At 55.8% G+C, this 25,687-nt stretch overlaps 6 protein-coding genes across 6 annotated transcripts; 3 read left to right on the top strand and 3 right to left on the bottom strand.

Annotated features, from left to right (window-relative positions):
* Positions 1–516: 516 nt before the first annotated feature.
* EsH8_IX_000766 (uncharacterized protein) lies at positions 517–6,688 on the bottom strand (the record flags this gene model as incomplete). Its single annotated transcript, XM_083267102.1, has 3 exons — positions 517–2,952; positions 2,998–6,099; positions 6,599–6,688. 3 exons carry the CDS (start codon positions 6,686–6,688, stop codon positions 517–519), a joined length of 5,628 nt encoding a protein of 1,875 aa, XP_083130667.1.
* A 1,684-nt stretch (positions 6,689–8,372) lies between these two features.
* Positions 8,373–9,116, bottom strand: EsH8_IX_000765 (uncharacterized protein; the record flags this gene model as incomplete). The annotated part of the gene is made up of 1 exon (XM_083267101.1): positions 8,373–9,116. The coding sequence occupies one exon, from the start codon at positions 9,114–9,116 to the stop codon at positions 8,373–8,375; it is 744 nt and encodes a 247-aa protein (XP_083130666.1).
* Positions 9,117–16,926: 7,810 nt separating this feature from the next.
* EsH8_IX_000764 (uncharacterized protein) lies at positions 16,927–18,720 on the top strand (the record flags this gene model as incomplete). The annotated part of the gene is made up of 1 exon (XM_083267100.1): positions 16,927–18,720. The coding sequence occupies one exon, from the start codon at positions 16,927–16,929 to the stop codon at positions 18,718–18,720; it is 1,794 nt and encodes a 597-aa protein (XP_083130665.1).
* A 2,089-nt stretch (positions 18,721–20,809) lies between these two features.
* Positions 20,810–22,039, top strand: EsH8_IX_000763 (uncharacterized protein; the record flags this gene model as incomplete). Its single annotated transcript, XM_083267099.1, has 1 exon — positions 20,810–22,039. One exon carries the CDS (start codon positions 20,810–20,812, stop codon positions 22,037–22,039), a length of 1,230 nt encoding a protein of 409 aa, XP_083130664.1.
* A 1,084-nt stretch (positions 22,040–23,123) lies between these two features.
* EsH8_IX_000762 (N2227-like protein-domain-containing protein) lies at positions 23,124–24,621 on the top strand (the record flags this gene model as incomplete). The annotated part of the gene is made up of 2 exons (XM_083267098.1): positions 23,124–23,215; positions 23,487–24,621. 2 exons carry the CDS (start codon positions 23,124–23,126, stop codon positions 24,619–24,621), a joined length of 1,227 nt encoding a protein of 408 aa, XP_083130663.1.
* A 124-nt stretch (positions 24,622–24,745) lies between these two features.
* EsH8_IX_000761 (uncharacterized protein) lies at positions 24,746–25,654 on the bottom strand (the record flags this gene model as incomplete). The annotated part of the gene is made up of 2 exons (XM_083267097.1): positions 24,746–25,493; positions 25,548–25,654. 2 exons carry the CDS (start codon positions 25,652–25,654, stop codon positions 24,746–24,748), a joined length of 855 nt encoding a protein of 284 aa, XP_083130662.1.
* Positions 25,655–25,687: the final 33 nt, after the last annotated feature.

Here is a 25,687-nt window from a genome sequence, read left to right as displayed (position 1 = left end):
GTCATGAGAAACGAAGGCGGCGCAACAAGTAATGGGTGGGGAGGTATTAGAGAAACATATGTATTCCTCAAACGTTGACACAAGAGAGTATCAACGGACTTTCATATCGCCGGTCCTATACACGGTACCTTACATGCGTACACTATCCCGACACGCCCGCGCTCACACAAACGACTTCGGTATCATATAAAGTGCTCCCACCAAAACATGCAAAAACAAAGAGAAAGAACCTGCCTGCCCATTCCCAGCCCCTTGGCCATGGACCCAAATACACACACATACACTCACATACATGAGCTTCCCTAAACCCATTCCCTTCTCTATCATCCACCAAAGAAAACAAAAAAAGTGGTGCGGGAGGGTAAAAAAGTAAACACACAATGCCACCCTAAAGCCAGACGCCTAAGCCGGTCTAGCAATGCACGAAAGCGAGCCATCGCTCTTGGGGGAATCTTAACAAAAGAAAAAAGAAAAAAGGTATAGACACAGAAAAAAATCAACCCCAAAAAGAGGCCTTCACTCTCTCAACTCTACGCCGACTTCCTGGTGGACGAGCCTCAACACCCACGAGGCCTCGGTCACACTAGCACATTGGAAGCACCACTTCTTCACCGAGCCTGAGGCGCCGCCCGTCTTAGGCGCCACGCCGATTTCACCCCTCTCGTCGCGGATCTCCTCCCAGATACCGCATATGATGCCTCGGCTGCCCATGGGGGTGAAGCAGCCGCTACCAAGTACAGCATCGAGCACTATCCGTGCCTTGTCCGACTTCTTGGGCATGGTGGTGACGGTAATGCGCTTCTCAAGACCGTGGTTCGCGCGTAGGTCCTGGTGCCAGCCTGGCGGCGGGCGGCGGATTTGCAGGAGACAGTTGCCATAGTCCTCCCACTTAGTCGAGGTAACAAGCAGATGCAAACGGATCTTGATATTGTCGGACGATAGAGGACTGCGGATTGAGTTGGAGTACATGCTAATTGATGGAGAGCGAGGATAGCCGTCGGACGAAGAACCGGATGTATATAGACTGTTACTATTGTTGTTTGAAAAGTGGCCATGTTTGTCGATGGAAGACCGGGCGATATTGAAGGTTCCGGCGCCCGTGAGTCTCTTGAGGAAACTGACGGCGGACGGGCTTGATGAGGGGATGCTGCCGTCTTGTGACTGAGACGGCGCGCGGGTAGACGCGCGGTAGCTGTTCTTACGTCCAAACCAGCTGCGCCGGTGACTGCTATTTTCCTCAGCGTCTTCGGGGGGCCTTTCGCCGAATGACTTGTAGCGCGCCTCGTTCTCGAGCTGGATGAACTTTTGGTTGTTAAGGCGGGCGTGGTGGACGGCCATGTACAGGTTGAAGCATTCCGTGCTCGACGGGCAGCGGAAGCGGAAGTTGCCTCCACCAATGTCTTTGTTCTTGCAGTTGTCCTTAACGGCTGAGCGGATTTCAAGGTCGACGACTGTTGACTGCCGGAGGAGCACGAGGGGCGTGAGCTCGAGGGAGACGAGGGGAATGTCGGATTGTCCCCCATGGCTCATGGCCAACGGGAACGCCTCGATGACTCCGGCGGTAACCTGAATGGAGCAGGGTTCAATAGAAATATCCTTCCACTGGCCCTTCTTTTCGTTCCAGTACGAAATGGAAGCAATGTATTTGGTGTAGTTCTCCGAGGCGCTCATCTTACGGCCGTGTAGGCCGGCTTGAGACGCCGAGTTCGACGGCGTCAGGCTGCACACGGACTCGGGAATCGTCGACTCTTGCAAGAAGGATTGCGAGATCATGGATTCCTGCTTGAAAGAGTCCATGGAGGCCTCTGGTTCCTGCTCGCGTTCCGGCTCTGGCTCGGGTTCCCTAATGCTGAAGCCCACCTCCGTCTCTGGGATGTCATCCTCGAAATCATCCTCGGACGATGTGTAGTCGGACTCGGTCTCTGACTCGCTTTCCGAAATCTCGGTGACGGACAGAGAGGTTTCAGACGACTCCTCCGATGGTAGGTACTCGTGCTTCAGAGGGGACGATCCTCGCCGTTTTATGCGAGGGCTCTGAAGGTCAATGGGAGGCTCTAGCTGAGGTGACTTGGGCCCAAGCGAGCGGTGGATCGGGGGAGGCGGCGCGCCGTCCTCGCGGTAGGGTGTTGTGTTTGGCGCGGCCCTCTGCCTACTGTCGTCTTCCCTGTACGACTCCCGCGTCGGTGTCCTCTCGGGGGAGAGAGAGCCGCCAACGGGAGTGCTCGGCATACTTGAACCTCGGTTATGGTAGTGGGCGGAACTTGATTTCCTCGGTGTCACTGGCTCCGGAGATGCCATCTCCCTTGAAGGAGACCCGTGGAGTTTGCCACCAACAGGTACGTCCATCCTGTGATGCGGTGAATCAATGAGGCTCTCTTCAGTAATAATCGGGAGTTGCTCCTTAGGAGGTACGGGGTTTGTGCCAACAATATCGAGCCAATCCGTGATCTGTTCATCATTATCCGTGACGAGACTCAGCAGCTCATACCATTGCCGGCCGTTGTGGGTGCCCTGCACCATGAGGATGAGCTCGTGTCTTGCGTCTCCACGGCGGCCTGAGATCACGGTCATGGGCATTGGGGGGAATAGAAGCCATGTCCGCCGCCCACTACCGGTCTCGCGAATGAGCAGGTCACCTTTGTCGTTGTTCGCACCAGGGAGGTCGCGGTGGACAAGTTCAACCTGGCACTCGAGCCTCTGTCCGTTCGAGTGGGTCAAGCTGAGCGAGAAAAGGTCCTTGGCGCTGACCTGTCGCTTGGGGTCGATCTTGACGGACTCCATAGGCGCGAGTGTCCGCAGATCACGAATTCTAGTCGTGTCCGTATTTATAGCGTCCTCATCAGCCAGCCGGGCAGACTCTTCTCTGTGTCGACGGCGTACTTTCTCTTGCAGGGCGTCGTAGTCGCCGACCAATGCAAGAGTGTCATAAGAGCCCATAGCCGCGTGGAGGCCCTGTAACTGTCAGCTTCATCTTTGAACACTTGAAAGGGTTACTACCTTGGTGAACTTCGCAAGAGTCCTGACGCGAAGCAATGGCCGCTTCAGTAGATGCGCAACGTCCACTCTTTCGCCTTCTTCGTTAACGACGTCGCCGTCGGCATTGCGCGGGAGGGCATTGATGAGCGAGTCCTCGTCATCCAGTCGGTCGGCTGCTGGGGCCAAGTTGACGATGAGATCCTGGAAACCGAGGCGCCACGCATCCATATAACTGTCGTAAATAGGAGATGCAGTGTGCAGCCAGGAAACCAGCCGGTCAATATCAGTATGAGATGCCCTCTTATGAGCAGTCTTGAGCTTCTCGAGAGCAACTCCCATGTTCACAACGGATTTTGACATGCTGTTAGCTTTACGACCAGGAGACTCGGGGCCGAAAAGGTCAACGGCGCTCGCCGAGTCGCCCTGGAGGACAGTGGACAATAGAACGGGGACCACACCGTCAACCAGGGTCTTCAGCTCGCGCTGGTACAAGTTCTCGTCGTCCGAGAACTCCTTTAAAAGATCTTTGGTCGTTACCGTATCCGGGCGGTTAGTGGCTCTTCTCACGCTGGCGGCTTTCCTAACACTAGCCCGAGGCTTAATACTTTTAAGGCTGCTTGGTACTGAGCTGTCGTCTGGTAAGGACAAAACTGACACGAGGTCGGAGTGTTTGGTCAGTCTCCTCTTGAGACCCGATTTGCTGCTCCTTCGCCGTGAGACATCAGTGTCTCTTGAAAGGGCGGTAGTCTGCGTGACAGTGGTTTCGGATAATTGCGACGTCATGTCGGAGTCGTAGGTGCCCCAGGTGTCGGCGGACCCGACAATGGTGGATAGTTCGTGCACACCGTTCGTAGGCGGCTTCCTACGGGGCGTCGGTGTCCCATCCTCACGCAGAGAAGACTCGTCAGAGTACGTCCAATCATCAGTAAATGTGCGATCCGAGTAGGACCGGCTGGAACCAGAGGAGCGCCGGCGTTGGTTGCGCCTAGACTCTTCATCCTCATCGTAGCTGTCATAATCTTGCTCCAGCCGCCGCTCTTCTTCGCTAATATACTTTGAAGGGGGGGTCTGATGACCGCTGGACTCCCCCCTGAATGCCTCTTTCAGAATCTCCCGAAACGGCTTCTTGACCGACTTCATGGGCGACACAGCGCCCCTTGTCGCAGCTCTTCTACGAAGACCAGCCGAGGTCGGCGCCTTTGGCTTTTCTTTGGTCTTCTCGTTAGCATCTTTAGGAGCTAGGTTTTCATCATTATCAGTTGATGTAGTCAGGTCTGTTGAGGTCTCTGTCGATTCCGTCGTCTGTGTAGTCTGTGTCACGTCTGTTGTTTGGGTAGACTCGGTCAACCCTGTCGATTCTGAGAGCTCAGTCTGTGTCGGAGGAGAAGGCTTCCTCCGCCGTGCGTCAACCGACGACCGTCTGCGGTTTTCCTGCGGTTTCTCTTTATCGAGAGGTTTGCTCTCGGACGCTTTTCTCTTGGGGCCCGGCGGCTCCTCCTTCTTGGCCGGTCCATCGACAAACGGGTCGACCGTCCCGTTGAGCCACTTTTCGATGCTGGGAGGATTGTTGGCGGCGGGTTGCTTGGGAGGCTCGACAGCGTCATGCAGAATCTTTTTGCCCTCGCTAACCACCTTTTTGAGGACGTCAGCGGCCTTGAAGCTAGGGTTGCGTTGGGCCTTCTTTCTTGTCTTGCCCCGTTCAAGAGGGAGGTCCAGCTCGCTGAAGGCAGAAAATCCGACGGGAATATCGGCTAGTGGCTTCGCACCAGGTGCGCTTGTGAGTGAGCTGGGCGTGAGCTCTGAATTATCCAGCAGCACCGTCTTGACTGCCGACTCTGAGCTGCTAACCCAGGACTTTTCGTCCGACGCGGTCTCTACGCGGGACGGTACGTTCTTCTTCCGGCTGGCCTTGCGCGATTTTGACGGCTTTCGCGTTGGTGTTGCTGGGATACTCGATTCAGCGTCCTCAATGACCTCAATACAGTCAGATTCGTCCTCCTCAACAACCACAACTTGATCGGATGATTCGTGTCTAGAGCTGGTGCCCCTACTGCGCTCACGGGACCTAGCTTCTGTACTTCGCGCTCTCGGTGTCTGGACGCTTGAACCTTCAGACGCCGGTGTTCTGATAGGCTTGACGCGAATGCCGTCATCTTCAAGCTTCTTTGTCCGTATAGGGGTAACTCTGATGCCGTCATCGTCAGGTTTTGCCTTCTTCGGCGTAGCCTGTCTCTCATGAAGCTCTTTGAGTCTCGCCTGTATCCCCCTGCCGTCGAGCGAGTCGGTCGATTTTGACGCTCGATGTTTGCTCGGCGGAGGGTCTGGTATCTCGACCTTCATGGCCCAGTCATGAATCTTTCTAGCGACGGGGGCTTGGATGGGTGTCTTCTGCACAAAGCCCTTGGGTAATGGGCTTGGACTCGGACTTGCCGCGTCTTTGTTTCTCGGTGATTTTGATCGCGAGCTGTTCTTCTTGGCCATCCAATGATCGTCGCTAACAACCCGTTTCTTGGGCGGCTGCTTGGTTTGCCCGTCTGGAAGCACTTCCACGGTCTCTTCCTTCACGTCGACCGCAGCATCGTAGTGTACTTCGACCTTGGGTACCGACTTTTTCTTCTGCCGCAACTTGATCCGGATGCGGTCCTCTTCCGTAACGCTCTCGGTCTCGGCAGGGAAGGCAATCTCTGTGGGCTCGCTTGGAGTGGCCAAGGGGTCGCCCAGGGCCATGGCGCTCGCGTTGGCCTTTTGCCATTTGTTCACGCGGTCCCTGACGCCGCCGGGCTGTTGTACTTTTGCCACGGCCGCCTGCCGCATCTCTGCCCTCATCTCGGCCTTGACGGCGTCTAGACTCATTCTGCGTTTGCGTTCGGCGGCAACACGCTGTGGAGAGGGCCGCCCTCTCAAGAAGTCTGCGAGCAGTGTCGGCGGTTCGGGCTGTTTCCTCATTGTTGCTGCGCGGGGGCGGGCGGGCGCGCTCTTGGGCGTCGTCGCGGCGGCGGCGGGGCCGGCCTTTTTGGGCGTTGTCGGGTCATTGCTTTCTCTGGTGACGGGCGTGGAGGGTTTGGTTGTTGTCGCCGTAGAGTCGGACGAGTCTTTCTCGTCGGGGAGGTTGGGAGACATTGTCTATAGTATGATGTCAGCCATAGTTAGAGACTGCGAGCAAGCGGCCAAAAGTGAGGGCATTGCGGTGCAGGGTACGGGTGCGCCCCGTTCACTCTGAGGGATAGATAAGGTTGGAGTGACTGACCTATATGAGCTGCATGCTGCCGCGTAAGGCTGGACGAATCCGCTACGTTTCTAGCAGCGCATGGAAATCAGAGACGAGGGAAAGGCTGTCGTGTTGGGAGCTGAAGAGCAACCGAAATCGCAAACGACGGCGGGCGTGTAAGGACTGAAAACGAGGCTGTCGGTGAGATCGGGTTCAGATAAAAAGGCCGACTTTGCAGGCGACAGGTATTCGGAGCAGGTTCCCTAGACGGCAACTCGCAAAGTGGCGGACAAGATGCATGGGCACGAACACAAAAAGAACAAACTCAAAGACAATACCAGTGTAGAGGCGGTGCGAACGGTATTGTATCAGGCTTGGTGCGTATCCGGATTAGATTGACCTTGGTTTTCTGACGAGCCCAGGGCCGGTGCCGTCCAATCGAGGGCTTGGTTGAGCTGGCACTGCCGGAGTAACCAGTGGATGTTGACGCTGGAGCTCAGACATAAACAAACCGAATGGTGGGGTCGTCAGCACCTTGGGACGAGACGCTATCGGTAGAGTTGATGACATCCCGCCAGTTCGTGGCCAATCAGGGGGCTTTGTCGTGTCAAGGGTCGAGGCCTTGTCAGTAACGGGCAGGGAGGCTGCCCTCTTATTTAGCGCACCTTACCCAGTAATTAGCGTACACTCATAACTGCGTACGGGCGCAATGCAACGGCTCTGCGAAAACAAGACGTGGGAGAAGAAAAAAAGCTTTGGGACGTGGGTGGGATGGATGGGATCTATGCAAGGATCATTGCCCTGTCTAGCCTACACAGAGAAGAACGGGCTGTTGTTCTCTGTCCCAGATGCTGATCTTTTGGGATACCTTTGTAGTTCGCACAAACTTCCGTCTGGTGGACTGAGGTTCCGACCGACCATCATTTCCCATCCTAGCTCGGCTCGTCAATCTCTAGTTGTCGCGGGCTCTGTTCCCTCCCACGTCCTCGCCTAGTGCAGTTCTCGCTTCTGCCAGTAGATCGGATCTCGGATGTCTTGACCAGACCCCTCGATGAGTTTATTGAACCCGGCCGCCATTCTACCTTGCCCTTGATCGGCAAAAACGGGCACCGAGTATCGGCTGCGCAATGCAGACGTCGGGCATAAGAAGGCCAGATCATCCTGCTGCTGTTCCTGCTGCTGTACATGTCTCACTCAGGCTGAACCCCTCGTCTTTTGGTTGATATCGCTGGCGTCGCAACAGCGACCATCCTTGATCACGTTTGATGTCATCCCATGCTTTGGATGCCCGCCCCGCCCCGGCATCCCTGGTTCACCACCTTGTCACCTCACCCGCCTGCCATGGCAGGAGCCTTGATACCGTCTTTCCCGTTTGTTTACACTGCATTAACATGTTCGAATATAGCATCAAACAAGGCCAAATCCCCGCGGGCCTCATCCTCGCCTCATTTTACCGCCCAAATTTCTTTACCTCTCTCTCTCTCTCTCTCTCTCTCTCTCTCTCTCTCTCTCTCTCTCTCTCTCTCTCTCTCTCTCTCTCTCTCTCTCTCTCTCTCTCTCTCTCTCTCTCTCTCTCTCTCTCTCGTTCTCTCTCTCTCTGTGTGTGTGTGTGTGTGTTTGTGTGGTCATTTCTTAGTCGGCCGGGCACTGCCTACAACGCCAAACGGCCTCATCTTGTTTTTTCCATTTTCGGTACCAGCCAGACATTCTCGGACGTCGTAGTGGCATATCGTCCCATCACGAGGTCACTCACGAGGTCCTTGCACGTGGTGGGCCACACCCTCGCTCGCGCACACAATCTGACCGACAAGCCCGTTCTTTATTACACCGTCGATACTGTCAATCACCATCAATCATTGATTTCACAGCAAGCATACCACAGAAATAGCAGCTTGTGTAGCTCAGAGTTCAATACGCCTGTGGCGGTTGCTCATTTAATGCAACTAATAACTCTGCGTAGAAGGGGGAACAATAGAGGGGGAAAGGGGAATATGAAGAAATTCAATGCAACCCAAATTACCAATCCGAGATACCGAGAGTATTGTGGCAACTCCCATCCCATGCGCCCATGCCTATGCCCTGCTAATAATGCCCTACCCGAGGGAAACGTGTATGAATAAGAGATGTCGGTAGGAGAACCTTCCAATGCAAAAATGCCTCAAATAACGCCGTGTAATGCTGTTGTTGCTCACACCTTCGTGGGCAACAGAAACCGAACTTTCTTCTTTGGCTTTGCAGCCTCTACTTCTTTGTTCATAGTTGTATCCGCCACGTCCTCCGTGTCACTCACGGCGCCGATGCTGCTGCCCATATCACTCAATAGCTCCTCTTCCGTCTCCTCTTCGATAGACCAGACGTCTGGGCTGGGTTCGCGCCAAACGTGCTGCGCTCGGTGGCGGGAAGACACGCTCCGTTGGCGGCCGCGCCCTCCAGGACGCACTGGAGCTGATCCGCGAGTAACCGAAAACGATGAAGGCGACAGCAGCTCATCCGAAGACTTCGAGCGGGACTTGGACTTGACGCCGTCGATGGTAAAGTCGCGCAGGCTGAAAGGGAGCGAGAATCCGTACGGCGCGAACCTGATGTATTCTTCCTCGTCGTCGTCATCTGTGTCTGGAGTGACAAGGTCGGAGAGTTCAGGCACAGGGGGAGACTTTCGGCCCTTGGACTTGTTCAAGCCGTCAAGGCTCGACGGGCTCACGCTGCGTACGATTTCGCGCGGGCTGTTATCTTCAATCCCCGCGTCAAAGTCCATCATGTCGACATCCTCATCCGCATCCTCGGGATCAGGTGCGGGAGTCAGGAAATAAGTGAGAGGGTCCTCATCAATGTCGTCGAGAGATGGATAGTCCTTTGGAGTCGACGGGGCAAGGCGCACCAGAGTAGGTGGCCAAGAGTCCCGTCGTGTAGGGGTCTTTGTCGTCTGAGGCATCTTGTTGTATATTTGTGGACAAGGAGAATCTGTCAAAGAGTCGTTGGCGATCAGTTTGTCTTGCAATTATCGAATCGCGTCTGAACGGTAACTTTCGACACGAGACGTATTAGGTCCGCGCCGGCCTGGCCGGCTCAAGTGTTACACCAAACGAAAAGAATTAACGAGATTGGAAACTTCTCCGACTTGAGGGAAATTGCGATGCTGTGAAACGCGACAGACCAAGATGAACAACATATTGTGAAGTCAAGGCGATGGACTAATACTTATAGACACACCACAGCCTCAGCAGGCAGACGGTATCAATGCGGCCATTATCCGACACTGCCCTCATCCACACACGCGCGCGCGTGCGCACACACCGACAAGGATTCAGGCTGGCTGGTGATTCGATTTCAGTCATGTAGACCAGCCAAGGGTTGCCTTGTATGGCCGGGAGAAGGCGGTCACCAGTGACCATGGCCCAGTGCAAGAGGTCTCAAAATCGCGGGGCAGCCAGCCACCACCAGCCCCCACGTGGAAGAAGCCTATGAGAGCGTGACTCTTCAGCCGCCATCATCAACCGGAAGAGCTGTGCAAGTCTCCAAATGGCCGGGGTGCTGCCAGAAGAGGAGTTGGGCGTCCGGAAATGGTGGTAAGCTGAGAAGAGGGCTGGATTTCGTATTGGATCTATCATAATTCGTGTGTGACAGGAAAATCCGGAATTCTGGTTGCTTCGCGTTCCTCCGTAAGGGTGTCGCCCAGCGCGCGACTACCGCGGCTTATGAATAAGCTGAGACAGGCTGGCAACCACCACGCATATCGGCTGGAGGCCGAGTCAGGCAGATGACTACATCGCCCACCATAGCGCCAACCGAACATGCCGGTTCCCCAGAGTGAGGGCCACCGTCGCTTGACCGGCGTGCACTTTCGAGGCTAGAAAACTGAGAGCAAGGAATGTGCAAGACAGTTTTCACTAGACTGGTCGAGGAACAAGTTTTGATCGCCCTCCCACGCTTGTCGGAGCGACTGGTGTACCTTGCATGACGCCTCGAGGTGGCGCATTTGAGTCAACTCAATAGACCGGCCTCATGTCACGCCGCGGATTGGATAAAAGGCAACCGAATTACCAGGAATCCTCGGTGAGGGTGGGAGCCTTGAGTTCATTTTCCAGTCGTTTTGGCGACTCATCCATCCGAATCCTGCACTCTCGGCCTCAAAAGCAGGATCGCCAGGGTGCATGAACGGCTGCGAGATGTGTATGCAGCATCTTCATCGAATTCAGTCCCGAGGCCTCTGGTCCCCTGCTTTCTCCGGAAGATCTCCGAAACGGCGTATCAGACGGGCGGCATAGCGATACCCATAATAATAGTGGCATCTCCTTGATAGCTCTGGCTCGCTTGCGGGTTCGTGTCTCGATCTTAGCAGTCAGCTGTTTCCTGACTGTGGACATATTGCGTCATGACTTGGATTTGACAGGGCCGGACGAACGTCCGCTTGAGCTATAGCCGCTGCCATCCCATGAGGCACGAATCACATTCCGCAGCTGGAGCCGGGCAGCGGGCCGTGAATAGAATGTGACCGGTCTGTAGGGTTTCTTTGCCGTTATCAGCCAGCCGTGCAAACACTCTTCCTGAGCGTGGCCGGGTTTTGAAGTGCTGTAGAGATCGGGTGACACCCGGTTTCCTTGATTACAGTTCGTGTGGGTGAGTAATCGACCCTCGAGGCAGTAAGATTGTAGGCCTTGTGCTTGCTTACGTTCCATCCAACGTAAGAGCACCGCCCACAGTCTTGGGTCGTTGAAAAGAAAGGAGGCGTCGTAATTGACACGCAAATGCCGCGTATCTAATAAGTGGACGGAATTAAGACTGGAGGCCGCATGTATGGGCTTAGCCCAACCGGGAAATATCGTAGAGAGAGCAGGTAGACGGGCGGAAACTGTATAGTCAGTACTGACACTACCGCAGACGAGCGTTTGGGGGAAGAATAACGCCTAGTATCAAGACGTGAATGTTTCTCATTTGTTGCTGACAAACAAAAGGGAAACGGGCAGGGTGTTAAAGTGGTTGCCTCTGTTCAGCGTTCCAGGAAGAAGCGCATACACAGCGAAGTGGAAACCCCGGATTGTCATAGCACGCAGGAGCTTGGGCCACCCCGCAGCTGTTCAAAGATCCGCCACGTGACCCACCCAAGAATGCCTGCTTACTTTACATCTAAAGCTTCAGCTTTGTTCTACCCTCCGAAATATTCCCAACAACACCTCTCAGTCTGGAGACGCTTTTCAATTGGATACTTAATCACTTTGTCCAATTTTTTTTCTGAATCCCTGATGCTCATGCTCCAAGGCTGTCCTCGTTGACACATTAAGTCCCAGCAACCAGGTAGTGCTCACGGCTCCACCCTAAACCAAGCTCCCGTCGGCGACGTTTCGTTAAATAACCATCTTCCAGTCTGATTACGTATCTAATCGCCTAGTCAAAATGCTTATTGAGCTCGACACTCCACCAGTGGCTGCTGCTGCGTCGATGTTGCTCCGCATTGTCAGCCAAAATGTCCGGTACGCCACAAAGAGCCCTACACCCAAGGAGAAGCCATGGAGCTTTCGGGGCCCCAAACTTTGCAACCAACTAGACTTCATCACATCTGGACACGGTTCAGCCTTTATATGTCTCCAAGAAGTTCTCTTTTCTCAACTCAAAGACATTCAGTCCTACCTAGGTCCTGCGTGGGGCCATATCGGCGTCGGCCGTGACGATGGGAAGCGAAATGGCGAATTTTCTCCCGTGTTTTACCGAGTCGACCGCTGGAAGTGTGAACGAAATAAAACTCTCTGGTTGAGCAAAACGCCGGAAAAGCCGTCTAGAGGATGGGACGCGGCACTAAACCGCGTTGTCACTCTCGGGGAGTTTGTCGATGTGCAAACCGATACAAGAGTGGTGATAATGAGCACACATTTCGACCACCAAGGTGTCGTGGCTCGAGAGGAAAGTGCAAACCTGATATTGAAAATTGTCCACGAATGGAGCAAGGGCGACAACGGCAAACCGCCAACAGGAGTTTTGCTAGCTGGCGACTTTAACAGCACGCCAAAGGATAAAGCGTACATGACGATGGTGGCACCTGAATCAGGAATGGCTGATGTTTCAACTAAAGTCCCAAAAGACAAACGGTATGGAAACGAGATAACCTACACTTCGTTTGATGAGCCGAACGAAAAGCCGGGCAGAATCGACTTTCTGTTTGTCAAGGACCCGAGCCCAGTCACCATCAGGTCCTTTGGGGTGCTATCCAACAAGTTCGACGATGGCATATATCTGTCTGACCACAGGCCTGTTGTTGCTGACGTTGAGATCCCTGTCTTACACAAATCCGGAACATCTTGTCCAACTTGACCGTGGCTTGCAATGCGGGTTGTTGTGGAACGCCACGCAACCTGGGTAACGAAAATGGGGCAGATCTAGACCTATCCGATTCTCCGAGACACGCTTTCTGCACGACCAGCATGTTGAGGTCTCATTGCCGAATATTTTTGGCTAGTATGCGGTACATGGACGTCTACTCAGCAAAGAGTGATGGGTCTTAATGGCAATAAACCTTTGCCCAGCATCATCAATCTCTGTTGATAGCAACGTCCGGCAATAAAACCAGTTTGGGCCTTCAAAACGCAGCTGACGATCATCTGTGCACTGCAAGATTAGATAGGCTCGTCATTCCGAGCTTTCCCGGGCGTTGGACTGTCTCCTGTTCATCTTAAGCCGAGTACAAGACTCCCATTCGGCTGGCTACGTCGCCTTTGGTCAATGTGGCGTGCTGGGAATGCTGTTGACAGTGGCGTCGAGGGATCATGCTTCAAGCGAAAAGGCGGTGTGGCTCCGAGATGGTGTCGAACATCGCGCTCCACAGCCAACAACCGCCCGTCGATCCGTCCGCCTCGAACATGTAGACATCAGTCTCTCTTGCATATGGAGCACCGTCTTTTTTCGACCATGTGCATTTCGAGGATGTGGGACAGGGCTTTCGGTCAAATCGTGATTTTGCCTTCATCCTTGATTCTGTGCGAGATTGCTGGACAATGCAACCATGGCGTGCATCAAAGATCTGGGGATCTGGCTTACCACGTACAGCTACACATGTTCGTCACCTTCGGCTTAGAGATTTCTAATCAGACTACTTGCTGTGCCCTTCTTACCTTCATGGACCACCCGACTTACTGACTTACTGATAACCTGATTCGGATTGCCGAACTCGAAAATTGTTACGGAGCGACAGTTAACGTGACGACTTGAGAGGAAAAAGACTATCCATACTGTTATGCTGCCATTCGGAGGACCCCGGCAAGCGTGTTCATGCCTTCGATGTGACCATGCTCCACACCTCAACATTGAGGGGATCAATTGATACTAGCCTCCTTGATAAGACGGAGCCACGAGAGGCTCCGGGAGGGCCTCAGCCAACCCCCGTTTCGGCATGTCCTTGCGCTTGACGGAGTTCGATTGCGGTGGGGCTCCTCTCCGGTGCCTCTGCCTTCATGAGGAGTGCAGTGCATGACCTGCAGCCAGAGTGCGCAATGGCGTACAAAAGCGGATGGAGAAATGGCCTCAACACCAATCAGGCAGATACCAGTCGCACATGTTTCTTCATGTTTCTGCTTGTCCTGATACTGGATTGCCTTCACACTTTTCGGTCCTAACGGCACTTCAGAGAGGTAGTTTACCTGGGTGGGTTTAGGGAGTACCTGGTGCCCGATTGGGGCTCCAACCTGAATGTCGAGACTTACCAATAAGAACGGCACACCATCGGAGCAGATGAGTAACACGTTCGAGACCACGTTCGAGAGTCGAAAGACGGCTAGTGAGACGGAAACAACGCGGTCGCGGCGGCACGACTTTTTGTCGCCTCATATTCAGCCAACTCGTTGCACCAAGTTGGGACTGATGTCGAATCTATGCCTTCAACAATGGCCATTTCCCACGAACCGCGTCGTGATTTGGAACATGGTCAGCATCTGATACAGACGTACACGGGCACTGTACCCTCGAAGAGAAACGAAATTGTTATCAACCGGGGGGACCTTAGTTGTAAGGAGACGCGGGGAGACGGATCCGGACGTGGAACGCTGCAGCAGTTCAGCAACGTGATGCCATCTTACATGGTCTCGTTCATAAAGTTGTAGAGACCAGTCCCTGGCTGGGCAAGTGGGTGAGAGCAGCAGCCATTCAAACCCGAGAAGGAAGGGTGACTCTCCTTGCCTTCCCGGACCCGCCCTATGAGAAGAGCGAGCGGGCCCGGGTTGCATGAGACTGCATTCCAGGCCGAGTGGGTCGGGCCCATGATTGGGCTCTTTGAAGCAGCCAGGTGCGTTGGCGATGCTGAAGGGGCGATGGGGGATTCTGCATTATGTGCAGCTTCTGTCTGCCAGCAACTCGAAGGCGGCCGGTTGCCTCGAATAGCAGCGAACGGTCGGACATTGTCTCCTCATGCTTGATTCGAGATTGTTCTGGCAACTTGATGCTAGGCCGCGCACCAAGTTGCTACCCCATCCCATCCGAGGCCGATCACCAGTCGTGAGGGTTTTTTTCCCACCCCCTCTCACCAGCCTCCCAACCGAAGACGAAAACCCGTTTGTTTCCCAAATGAGAGAGAAGAATATAGAAAAGCGCGGCAAACGATTGGAACCCCAAGCCATCGTTCGTCAGCTCGACTGGACGTTGATACCCAAACGCCAAGCCTAGTGCAGGGTCGGGCACTAAACCACCTAGCAAAAAGGAACCGAGAAAAAAAAACCCCAGCCGAAAAGGGCACAACGCACCATACACAGCGACGCTCCGTCATCATCGAGTGGCACCCCCGTCCTGTTCGGCCCTGGAGGTGGATCTCCCGCACACGCGGAGGCTTTCCCAGCCAAATTCCAGCAGCCCAAGGGAGCCCATCTGTCTCATCCAGACAGCTGGCAGCGTGGTTACTCTGTGTCCACACCCCAGCCAAGTCCTTTTTTTTTCTTCTTCTTGGGGTGGAGGGAGGATCCGCTTGGTGTTTGCCGCATTTGAGATTTCGATCCCCGAGGCCACACTAAGCAGAAGAGACCAGCGGAGAACACAATGCAGCGGACTATTCAGCCGGAGTCAAGCAGAACAATAATAAACCTACATCACACGATGGCAATGGCGACGTACAAAGACGTCAGCGCCGCCACAGCTGGCGGCACAAGAATAGATTGGTTGTCACGGCCAGCAACACTTGCAAGGCCTGTGCCCCCCGGTCTGGGGAATCCGTTACAACGGTCGCGGACGGGAAGAAACGAAAGACAAGCTTCTCCACAGTTGGGCCTGAGTGCTTCTGGCGCTCTGACTCGAAGCGGCGGCGATTTGCACCGGCGCCAACACAAGCACGGCAACCAGGGGTCGCCCAGTTCCCAATTTTGCGGTCAATTGCTGTGTCGAAGGGATCCCCCGGTTCACTCGGGCACTGCGGAAGAACGGCAGCCAACAAAACTCTGCTGGAGCAGAACGAACAGCTACGACGCCGCTCCAGCTGAGCTTTCCTTGCTGCCACGCGGTGGGGTTTTGAGGCTATCGTGTTAGCTCCTGTTTGTTTCTGGGACCTGTTCCAGTTTGCCAGGACCCAGCGAAGAAGAATCCCACCCACCCTTTGTTGACTTTTCGATGCGGTCGACAGGCAGATTGACGACCAGAAGAATATCCTGTCTTTCCTGGGGGGTCCTTGTTTCTCCAGAGCCACGCTCTCGACATCGGCACTCGACTTTGGGCCTTGCAAGCCGGGCACCAGCACCAGCACCAACACCGGCACCCCCACCTTCCCTCATATTGCAAGCCTGTCCATCTCCCGCGAAGCATAGTCCGTTCCAGCGCTCCCGTCCGCCTCGGATGGCCCAAAACCAGAGCCGGAACCAAAACCCATCAGAGCTCTCTCAGTGTTACAACCACGGTCACCCCCCCCCCCCCCCCCCTCCTCCTGCACCTTGTCGCTATCGTCCAGCGCTGCCCGGCCATTGGAGTGACACTGGACAGCGGCAGAGCACCCCGGGCAACCAAACGACATCATCCGCTGTCAGGTCCTTTTCTACTCGGACCACGCCCCTCCATTGCCTGTAGGCCGACCCCACGATTGGCTTGCATTTTTTTTCTGCTTCCTGCTTGGGAGAGAAGTGCTCCGCTGCGCACACACCCCTCCCACCCTTCGTCTCTCTCTCGCTCTCTCTCTCTCCCCCCTCTCGCTCTCTCTCCGGGCTCTTGTCTCTCGCAAAGCAGCAGCCGTAGGACGGCTTTGCATAGCAAAAATAAAAATAAAAAACAGCACCCCCCAGAACTAATAAGATACGGCGCTCGTCCGCAACCCGCTACGTCTGTGTTGGACAATAACACGTTTTTGTTAAAACAACATCTCACTGCCCACGCTTCCCCTGACCATCTCTATCCCTCTCAACACATCCTCCGTACGACAATCGACGAACAACCTGGCTTCGCACCCAACGCCAACCGAACCATAGCGTCCCATTACCTCCCACACCCAATTTCACACCCCATCCTGGTCGACTCTTGTCTCCACAAATACGGGCCCTCCCTCCCTCACATAGTGGTCGCATCCCCTTCCGCATCCCCACTGTCCTTCTCGTCCGCCCTTTATACAAAAAAGTTCCCGACTCCCACCGCACCCACGTTCCTACCACCTCACCACACCATCGAGTACTTGCTGCAAACCCACGATTGCCCGCCTCCGTCGAGGCACATTTGCCTCTTTACATCAGTCGCTCGACCACCGAGCTATCAGCACACTGGAATAGCCCCTCTGCGACTCACGACACCGCTTCGCTATGGCACGCGAAAACATCGCCCACGTACAAGACGTTGACGAGGACACTGGCTCTGTGATCGAGGGCTCCGACAAGTACGCCCGGTCCATTGCACCTGGGAGCCCAATCAAACAAAAGGCCAACAGCGGCAAATCGCGTAAAGACAAGATGCCGAGGAGAACGTCGATCTCTCCGCCACAGGGCCTGACCGACTCGGACGATACCGTCCACCCTACTACGTCAGACAAGAGAGAAAGAGACAAGACAAGGCGTGTCAAGGAAAAGGAAGCTGCGGATAAGGAAGCACGCCGAGAGGAAAGGCAGCGCCAGCAGAAGGAGCGAGAAAGGGCGGAGCGTCGCGAACGTGAGCAGCGCGAGCGACCCGCCCCCAAAAAGTCCGCAGTACGCCCAACTGCAAAGCACGTAAACACGGCACCCGTGGTCCACACCAAGCGCCCAGACGAGTATAGGAGACCAAGGTTTGAAGACGACGCCTCGCAGTACGGTATTCAACCAGCACCAGGCCCGCGGCCCAGAGCCATGTCGAACCGCCCGAGCAGCTACTACGGCCAGGGCTCCCGACCACCAACGTCCAACCAGCAATGGCATGCCGCTCAGAATGCCTCCTCCCCTTTTGCTCAGGCCCCGACCGCTCCGCCTTTCGCTCCTCCCCCTCAGAATGTCTCGCCTTTCGCTCCGTCCCCGATGCCGCTTCAGATGCCAGCCCATTCTCCATTTGCTCCAGGCACATCGTACCCTCCACCAGCCTGGGCTCAAGCGGGTGGTGTCCCGTACCCTGTACAGGCGCCCCCTCCACCGTCGAACGAATACTTTCCGCCCCCACCTACAGCTGGCGGCCCCCAGCACGCGCACCTGGCCCAACGCTTCCAGCAGAGGCCGTCATCTGCCATGGGACACCGATCCATGTCGGCCTCGTTCGATTATGATGACTACGCCCCAGCCTACGAACAAGAGAACATTGTTAGGCGGCGGTCATTAAAAGTCCGGGACGACGAGGCTCGAAAGCTCATGCCGCCTCCCCCCGCTCCCCGTTCCAAGACGACTGCGCCGCCACGACAGGCACTGCGCCCACCGCCTCCGCAGAGACAGATCGCATCCGCTGGTTATGAGTCGGACGACTTGGACGGTGAAGAATCTCTATACCGGGAAATTGTGCCTCAAGGTTACCATTACGACGACGGCGTCGTTTCCAGACCTCGTTCGCACCGTCGAGGCTCTAGCACATACAGCCGTGACGGCTATCAAGTTGAGCCCGCCGCTCGCAATAACCGACGCCACTCGTATATGGCTGGCAGTGGTGGCGGCGGCGGCAGCTTCTCGCAATCAAAGTACGAGGCCAATGCGGCCGCTGCACTTGCCTATCAGAACGGCGTGAGTGGCGGCCCTACTGAGCCTCTGACCGCCGCAGCCCTGTCCAAGGCGGCAAAGAAGAGCAAGAGCAGCAGGTCTAGCGGCAGCAGCGAGAGCCGTGACGAGAGCGAGTACCGACGGAGTGCTACTACGCGAACTACCAGGTCTTCGGCCGGCGATGGCGAGGATATCACCATCAAAGTCACCGGCAGCGCCGTTCTTAGGGTTGGCAACGCTGAGATCCAGTGTCAGGATGGCGGTGAAATAAACATCAGCCAGCAAGGCCGTCTCGGAGGAAGCGACAAGGCAAGCACCATCTACACTGAGGACCGTCGGAGCCGGATGGAGCGACTTCCCATACGCGCTCGAGCCTCGAGCCAGGCCGACTCCTGGAGTCGAAGCCAGGCCGGTGGTTACGATTACCCGAGGATACCGTTTTCCTGAATGGGGTGCGACAACGATGATGAGTTGACGAAGTGACGCAGTTTTGTTTTGGTGTTACGCGATTTCCTTAGAGCGAGCGTTCTTTCCGCCCCTGCGTTCAGATTGATGGCTGTATCGATACGATTGGCTTTTTTTTTTTTTTACCTGGTCCTTTTCATTCCCCCCCATTTTGTTTCTATTGCTTCTGCAGCTGCTTGGGGTCAACTTTCTGGCAGCGGAAAAGTTTATACCCAAAGCGGAGGTTGTCGCGAGCGCTGCTCTTTTCTTCCAAAACATTTTTATACCATTTACAGAATGATTCATGTATATGCCGATTCTGGCTGTGCGGCGGGCGAGACCAAATAAACGGTTTGAAATTGTATGCCCAAACACGATAATGGGTCGTCTTGTTTTCTGGGCTTAGGCGAAGGAGTAGCTGGTCTTGGTTCTACCCCCGAGGTCATGGCTGCCGTGCCTCTGCGACATTGTTCTGCCCCACGCGGCAAGGCATGTGTCGCATTTTCAGCACGGCGTACGAGTTGGGCAACTTGATAGACAACCTGTATCGGCAATCCGGGAAGTTCACACTTCTTGTGTTTTTTAGGGTGATGGCATTTACAAACTGTCATGGTCATCTACGGGGTTTTATCTCTTCATTTCAAGTTAGATTATTTGGCAAGATACCATTTGGGAATAGGGCTTTGCCTGACTGCCCCCAAGCCATCAGCATTTGGGGTTCTCATAGGGCAGTCAGCCCAGGCTCGGGCAGGAAAAGGAGGAATCGGATGGACATGGTGTAAGGTAGCGGATGACTTGCCACTTTTTTTCCGAGGCAAGGACAGATACCCCGAAATGGCTGAGCCATGTAGGCCGCAATAAAACTGTTGGAACAGCAACCGCGCAATGAAGCAACTGTCTCGTGATGATGGTGGCGCCAATCTGGCACACCTGTGCAATGTTTACGCCCACGCCCTCCCGCCCTAGGACGGAGGGCGTGGATGATCAGTTACCGTTCAGGGCGGTCCGATGGACCGGCACCAGGCTGCCTCAGAGTTTGCGGTGACAGTTCCTCTCCTCAAGATAAGCTTTAGGGTCCAGTGAGAACAGGCAAGTGTCTTGTTGATGATCTCCCCCACGAAGATTCCCGAGCCGGTCAGCTTCCAACAGTTGGCGCTGTCGTTGTGATACAGACTTGAAACGGGGGGTCTAGTTTGAGGCTCTTAAAACATTGCTGAATTTGGGTCCAGGAACCGGCCAACCCTTTGTCGGCGAAAGGGGTGCCGTCAAGGGGAAAAGAGGCATGGGCGGTAATAGATGGGATGAAGAAAAACATCGGAAAAATAAGGGGGGGAAGGAAACCATGCCACAGTCCACAGCTTTGAGGGTGGGTGGACGGCGCTTCGTTCGAACCGTTGATTCCGTGCGGGAGCGCGGGATCCACCGCCGCCGTCCATTGCTGCCCGTTTCGCTGGGATGGTACCTGACAGGACGACGAAAGGGGAAAGCGCGTGGGCAGAGGCGATTGGGCAGCTGCGGTTGCTGGGGAGCAGGTGGGACTGTTTACTTTCGACGTCATTTTCGCTGGGGGCTGGGGAAGAGCTCGTGGTGGCAGCTGCGATGGACGGGCAATACTTCTAATGAACCACAATGTAGTCTCGAAGAGGTTACACCAAAACAACCCAGAGGCCGAGCGCGTTGATCATCCCAGGAAGCCATCTTCCAAGTTGCAGATGCTTCTGGGCTTGTTCCAGTGCAGAAACCCTCCAAAGGCAAGAGGCAGGGAAGCGGCCCCGGCAAATTCCCCCACCAACCACCTCAGTTGTCGCACAACCCCCAGCCACGGCAATTTCTGGTTTCTATAGGAACAACTTTTCCGCCACCACGCAGCTGACCAGGCAACTCTCCTCTGCTCTGTACTTTTGGACATTCCATCCGCACTCAGCTTGAGCATTTGGCCATCCATTTTTCAATCACGGTGGACAGACACCATTCCATCTACAGCACCCTCGGGAAATTGTCTCACCTCCATAGTCGCTGGTTTGCCAGCATCGTCATCCAGCATCGACAAGCACCCATTACCCAAGACTTCGATTGAAGTCAACTGCCCAGCATGGCTCCGGCCGTCGTCACCGGCCTGACGCACCAAGCCCGTTCGTACATCTCTAGCAGACTCTCGAGTCTGCCGGACACAGCAGATATCACAGCCAGGACATTTGACCCCTCCATCGGCCCCCTCGCTGCTCGATCTGTTCTCGTCGCCCGCGACAGCACCCAGTACAAAGAAGACCCCCATGTCGGCGTTACCGACCCGCAGAACATCAACAACACGGCCATCTTTGTCATATTCGGCCTGATCGGGGCCGCTTTCGTCATCACCGGTATCTGGTTCTTCTTTTGGGCCAAAAACGGCGGCTTTTACTTCAAAGAGAACGACTGGGACGAGTACAAATCGACCGTTTTGCGCCGGAGGGGTCCCAACGGAACGATTCTATCCAATGCCACACCTTCTACCAACCTCGGCGGCGGCAGCGTGTACAAGGACTACGACGACAACTCAACGAGCATCTCGGGAACCACCCTGTCCGGAATTACCGCCGGAGCGAGCGACATCTATGCCCGTGAGAAGCGCGAGCGGAAGCGCGAGAAGAGGCGTAAGGAGAAGGAGGCCCGCCACAAGGAGAAGCGCTCAGCCCAGAAGAACTACGATGAGACGGGTGTCTTGATCGACGAGGATGCAGAGCGCGAGGCCAAGAAGCACCTACGATCATACCGCCACGAGAAGCCCGCCCGTGTCGGCGGTCTCAACAAGGAATCAGAGGCGTCCGAATGGGATGGCTCCACCAACCCGACCGAGTCGTCTGTCTCTACGAATCTACTCTCTCACCGCGAAACCACGCCAACCTCCACACCGACCAAGACGGGGGCGTCCAAGACAGGGGCGTCTAAGACGGGCGGCATCCGCAAGGTGTACAGTACGGCAGACCGCAACGAGGAGCGTGAGCGTCAGCGCATCCGCGCCGAGGCCAAGAAGCTCCAGGAGAAGGGACGTGCTGCAGGTAGCTCGAGGCGCGACTTCAGCTTCCAGCGCGCGAGCACAGTTGCGGAGGACCAGGCTACCAGGGGTTATGCCCTTCCGCCGCCGCAGGAGGAACCGGAGCACAGCATCCCAGGCAGCTGGGCCGAGAGCGATATCACGAGCGCGCTGGAGAGCGACATGGGTAACAAGTCGTACCATCACGTCATTCCCGGCTTGAGCAGCCAGAGCGCTGTCAGCAGCGACTACGCGGATGAGCGACGGAAGAGGAGAAAGGAAGGGTATCGCCGCACCCGTGATCACTGAGTGAAGCGTAAAGACAGCTCTTACGAGGAGCATACAAAACCAGGCAATGACTTGGTACCGAGAAGAATGGAAACGAGCACGAATGGAGGACGAATCGAAATTGGCGAGCATTTTGCGAACTCTGGCGTTGGGATGGCGAGACAATATCAAGGGCATGCGGAATATGTAGACTAGCAGCAACGCGATCATGTAGATTGACGATGGGAAAGGAATGAATCAGTGTCCATTAACCAATCACCTCGAGCTTCCATGCCGTCCCAAAACATGGTGACGAAGTTGTCTATGTATGGGAGGAACAAGAAGAAGGAAATCCCCGTGTATAAAGGGTAGAAGCGCAAATAGGTTGAAGCAAGCTATCGACATCCAGATTGCAATGGTATTTAGGGCAAATAGGAACACTAATAATAAGTGACAGAAGCTGGTGTCGATCTCGCCTATGTAGTACATTGGCGGACCCCACTGAGGGGCGGCCAATTGGTAGGCCCTGAGGTCCCGGTGTTCACTTCAGTGCTCCTGCCCCGCGGTCCCAGGGGTTGGCGGTCCATCCATGCAACCAAGGCGATGGCGGCAGCCGCCGCTGTCGCTGTCGGAGAGGGCCAGCAGTCACATTCACTCACTCACTCACACCTTACGCATTGTCGAAAAGGACCCCTTTTCCTTTTTTTGGTTTCTGCGTTTTTTTACTTTTTCTTTTCCCCTTTCCTATTTTTGTCTTATCCCAGGGCTTTGGGCTCAATCCAACGTCGAAAGTCCAGCTTGAACATTTTCCGTGCCTGGCAAATTTACTACTGCATCAAAGTTTCCCCCCGGATCTTGAGCGGAGCGTACCCTTGGTTGGTGCCGCCCCTTCCCCCTCCTCGCCCACCCCCCGGTTCTGCCGTCACAGCTCCGCCGCCGGCTTGTTGCCCCTCCTTGTGCTGCGCTGCCCACCAACCAACCGAAAACTCAGAATCGAACACAAGTGTTGTTGAGCCTTTCAGAGAGTGAGTACTCATCCACTCGCTCACTCGCTCACTCATTCCTCCCCCAACAACACAAATACAACGCAGACTTCAGCGGGGGATAAGGAGGCCAAGCCGCAAAGATGGCAGACGACGAGCAATGGAGCGGCATGGAGAACACGATTGACGACCCGGAGGAGACGAGGGTCATATTTTGCGCGCTGGACTCATTTCTGTGAGTGCAAGGCCCCGGGCTCCCCTTCCCCATCAATGCTTCTTCACTCATCATCCTTGGGTTGTTTTGTTTGCCTGAGGTGAGGATGGCATACGAACTGCCTCTCCAAAAAGGCGGAAAGGAAATAACAAAGAGAACAAGAAACAGAAGAGGAGGAAAACGCATCCTGGCCAATGAATTGGATCTCGGCAATCTCATCTGTCTCCATCTCTCCATCTCACCTTGGCCTCCCCATCTCAAACGACCCCTCACTAACAACGACCCTCCCCAGCCAATACGCAAAGGTGGCTCACTTCAACGTAACCCACCTCCGCCGGCAATCCTTCTACGCCCTACCCCAGGCGCATTGGCAGATGCTCGCCGCCCATCCCTTCAACTTCCTCGACACCCTGGACCGCACCGACGACGCGATCGAGTCCAACGCCGAGCTTGCCCGTGAAATCGCGCGCAACGGCCTGCGCTCCTTCCACCTCGCCGGGCCCGGCGACCCCCAGGACGTCCCGCGTATGCCCGACGCCTGGGTCGGCGTCGCGAAGCACAGCGACACCGACAAGGCCCGGAGCACCCTCCGCCAGTTCTTCCGCGACTGGTCCGCAGAGGGCGCCGAGGAGCGCCGCGTCTGTTACGGCCCCATCCTGGACGCCGTCGACCGCGAGCGCAAGGCCCGCAGCCCCGAGCCGTCCGAGCCACTGAAGGTCCTCGTACCCGGCGCGGGGCTCGGCCGCCTCGTTTTCGAGCTCTGCCGCTCCGGCCACGAGGCCGAGGGCAACGAGATATCGTACCACCAGCTCCTCGCCTCCTCCTACATCCTCAACTGCACAAAGGCCGCCGGCCAGCACTCAATCTACCCCTGGGTGCACAGCTTCTCCAACCACCGCACCCGCACGAACCATCTGCGCAGCTGCGCCGTCCCCGACATCCACCCGGCCACGGAGCTCGCCGCCACGGGGCCCTCGGCCGGCTCCATGTCCATGTGCGCCGCCGACTTCCTGTGTCTCTACGCCGACGAGGACCACGCGGCGACGTACGATGCCGTCGCCACCGTCTTCTTCCTCGACACGGCGCCGAACCTCGTGCGCTACCTCGAGACCATCTATTATTGCCTGCGTCCGGGCGGCGTGCTCATCAACTTCGGCCCGTTGCTGTGGCACTTCGAGAACAACGCCCCCGGCAACCACGGCCGGGATACCGACGGTGACGGGGAGCACGACTACAACAACTCGTCGGGCATCGCTGACCCGGGGAGCTTCGAGCTGAGCGACGACGAGGTCATGGCGCTGGTGGAGAAGGTCGGGTTCGTAGTCGAGCGACGCGAGACGGGCATCGAGGCGCCATACATCCACGACCCCGAGAGCATGCTGCATACAACGTACCGGGCAAGTTTCTGGGTGGCACGGAAGCCGTAATGAGTCACGGTCTATAGGTTCTGTACAGGGGTCGCGGCACATGGTAGCATGATAGACAGGAGCATAGCATCGGCGCGATAATACATGTTTTGTTTCCACAACAGCTACACTGCACACTGTAGCCTTACAGCTTGGACACGTTCAGCTCCCCACGCTGCCACAACGAGCCGCCGTCGATTGCAATAACCTCGCCGTTGACGTGCGACCCGGCACGGCTGGCAAGGTACACCACAGCGCCTGCGATATCCTCCGCTCTCCCCAACCGTCCCATGGGGTTTCCCTTCCCAATCTTGTCCGCGCCACCTCCGATCTTGAGAAGGCCGTTCGACATCTTGCTAGGAAAGAAGCCCGGGGCGATGGAGTTGACGGTGATGTTCCTCGGCGCCAGCTCCAGCGCTAGATTCCTGCCGAGATGGATCACGGCCGCCTTGCTGGCGCTGTACCCGTACGTCCCCTGCTTCCCGAGGGTGCCGATGCCCAGGCCAGCCACCGACGCCGTGATGATGACGCGGGCAGGGTCGTCCGTGTTGCCTGCCTTCTCTAGCAGAGGCGTGAAGAGACGGATGGTGTTGAAAACTCCTTTGACGTTGAGGTCCATGACTTTGGCGAAGGCATCGTCTGGGTGCGTGTCGAACGCCTCGCCCCATGTCGCGCCCGCATTGGCGAAGAGGATGTCGACGCGATCTGTGTGCTTCTTGACTTCGGCGACAAGATGCTCGACGCCCTTGATTGAGGCGGCGTCGGCAGGGACGGGGATCGCTAACGCGCCAGGGCTGCGATTCGGGATGGCGTTTAGGGCCTTGCAGGCCTCCTCGCAGGCGTCACCCTTGCGGGAGGAAATGAAGACCTTGGAGGCGCCAGCCTGGAGGAAGCTACACGTCGGTCAATCAGCAGGAGGTTATTGTTGAGATGGCCCAGAGACGTACGCCGAGGCGGCGTGAAGGCCGAGGCCTCGAGAGCCGCCGGTCACAACTGCGACCTTACCCTTGAGGGAGAAGAGAGAGGGAAAGTCATTGAGCTGTGCTTCGGCCATGGTAATAATGTCTTGTTCAAAGGTGGGCGCTCG

The sequence above is a fragment of the Colletotrichum jinshuiense genome, chromosome 9, assembly GCF_051148585.1.
Source record: "Colletotrichum jinshuiense chromosome 9, complete sequence".
In the NCBI taxonomy this organism is placed as follows: Eukaryota; Fungi; Ascomycota; class Sordariomycetes; order Glomerellales; family Glomerellaceae; genus Colletotrichum; species Colletotrichum jinshuiense.
This window is presented reverse-complemented; position numbering and strand designations above follow the sequence as displayed.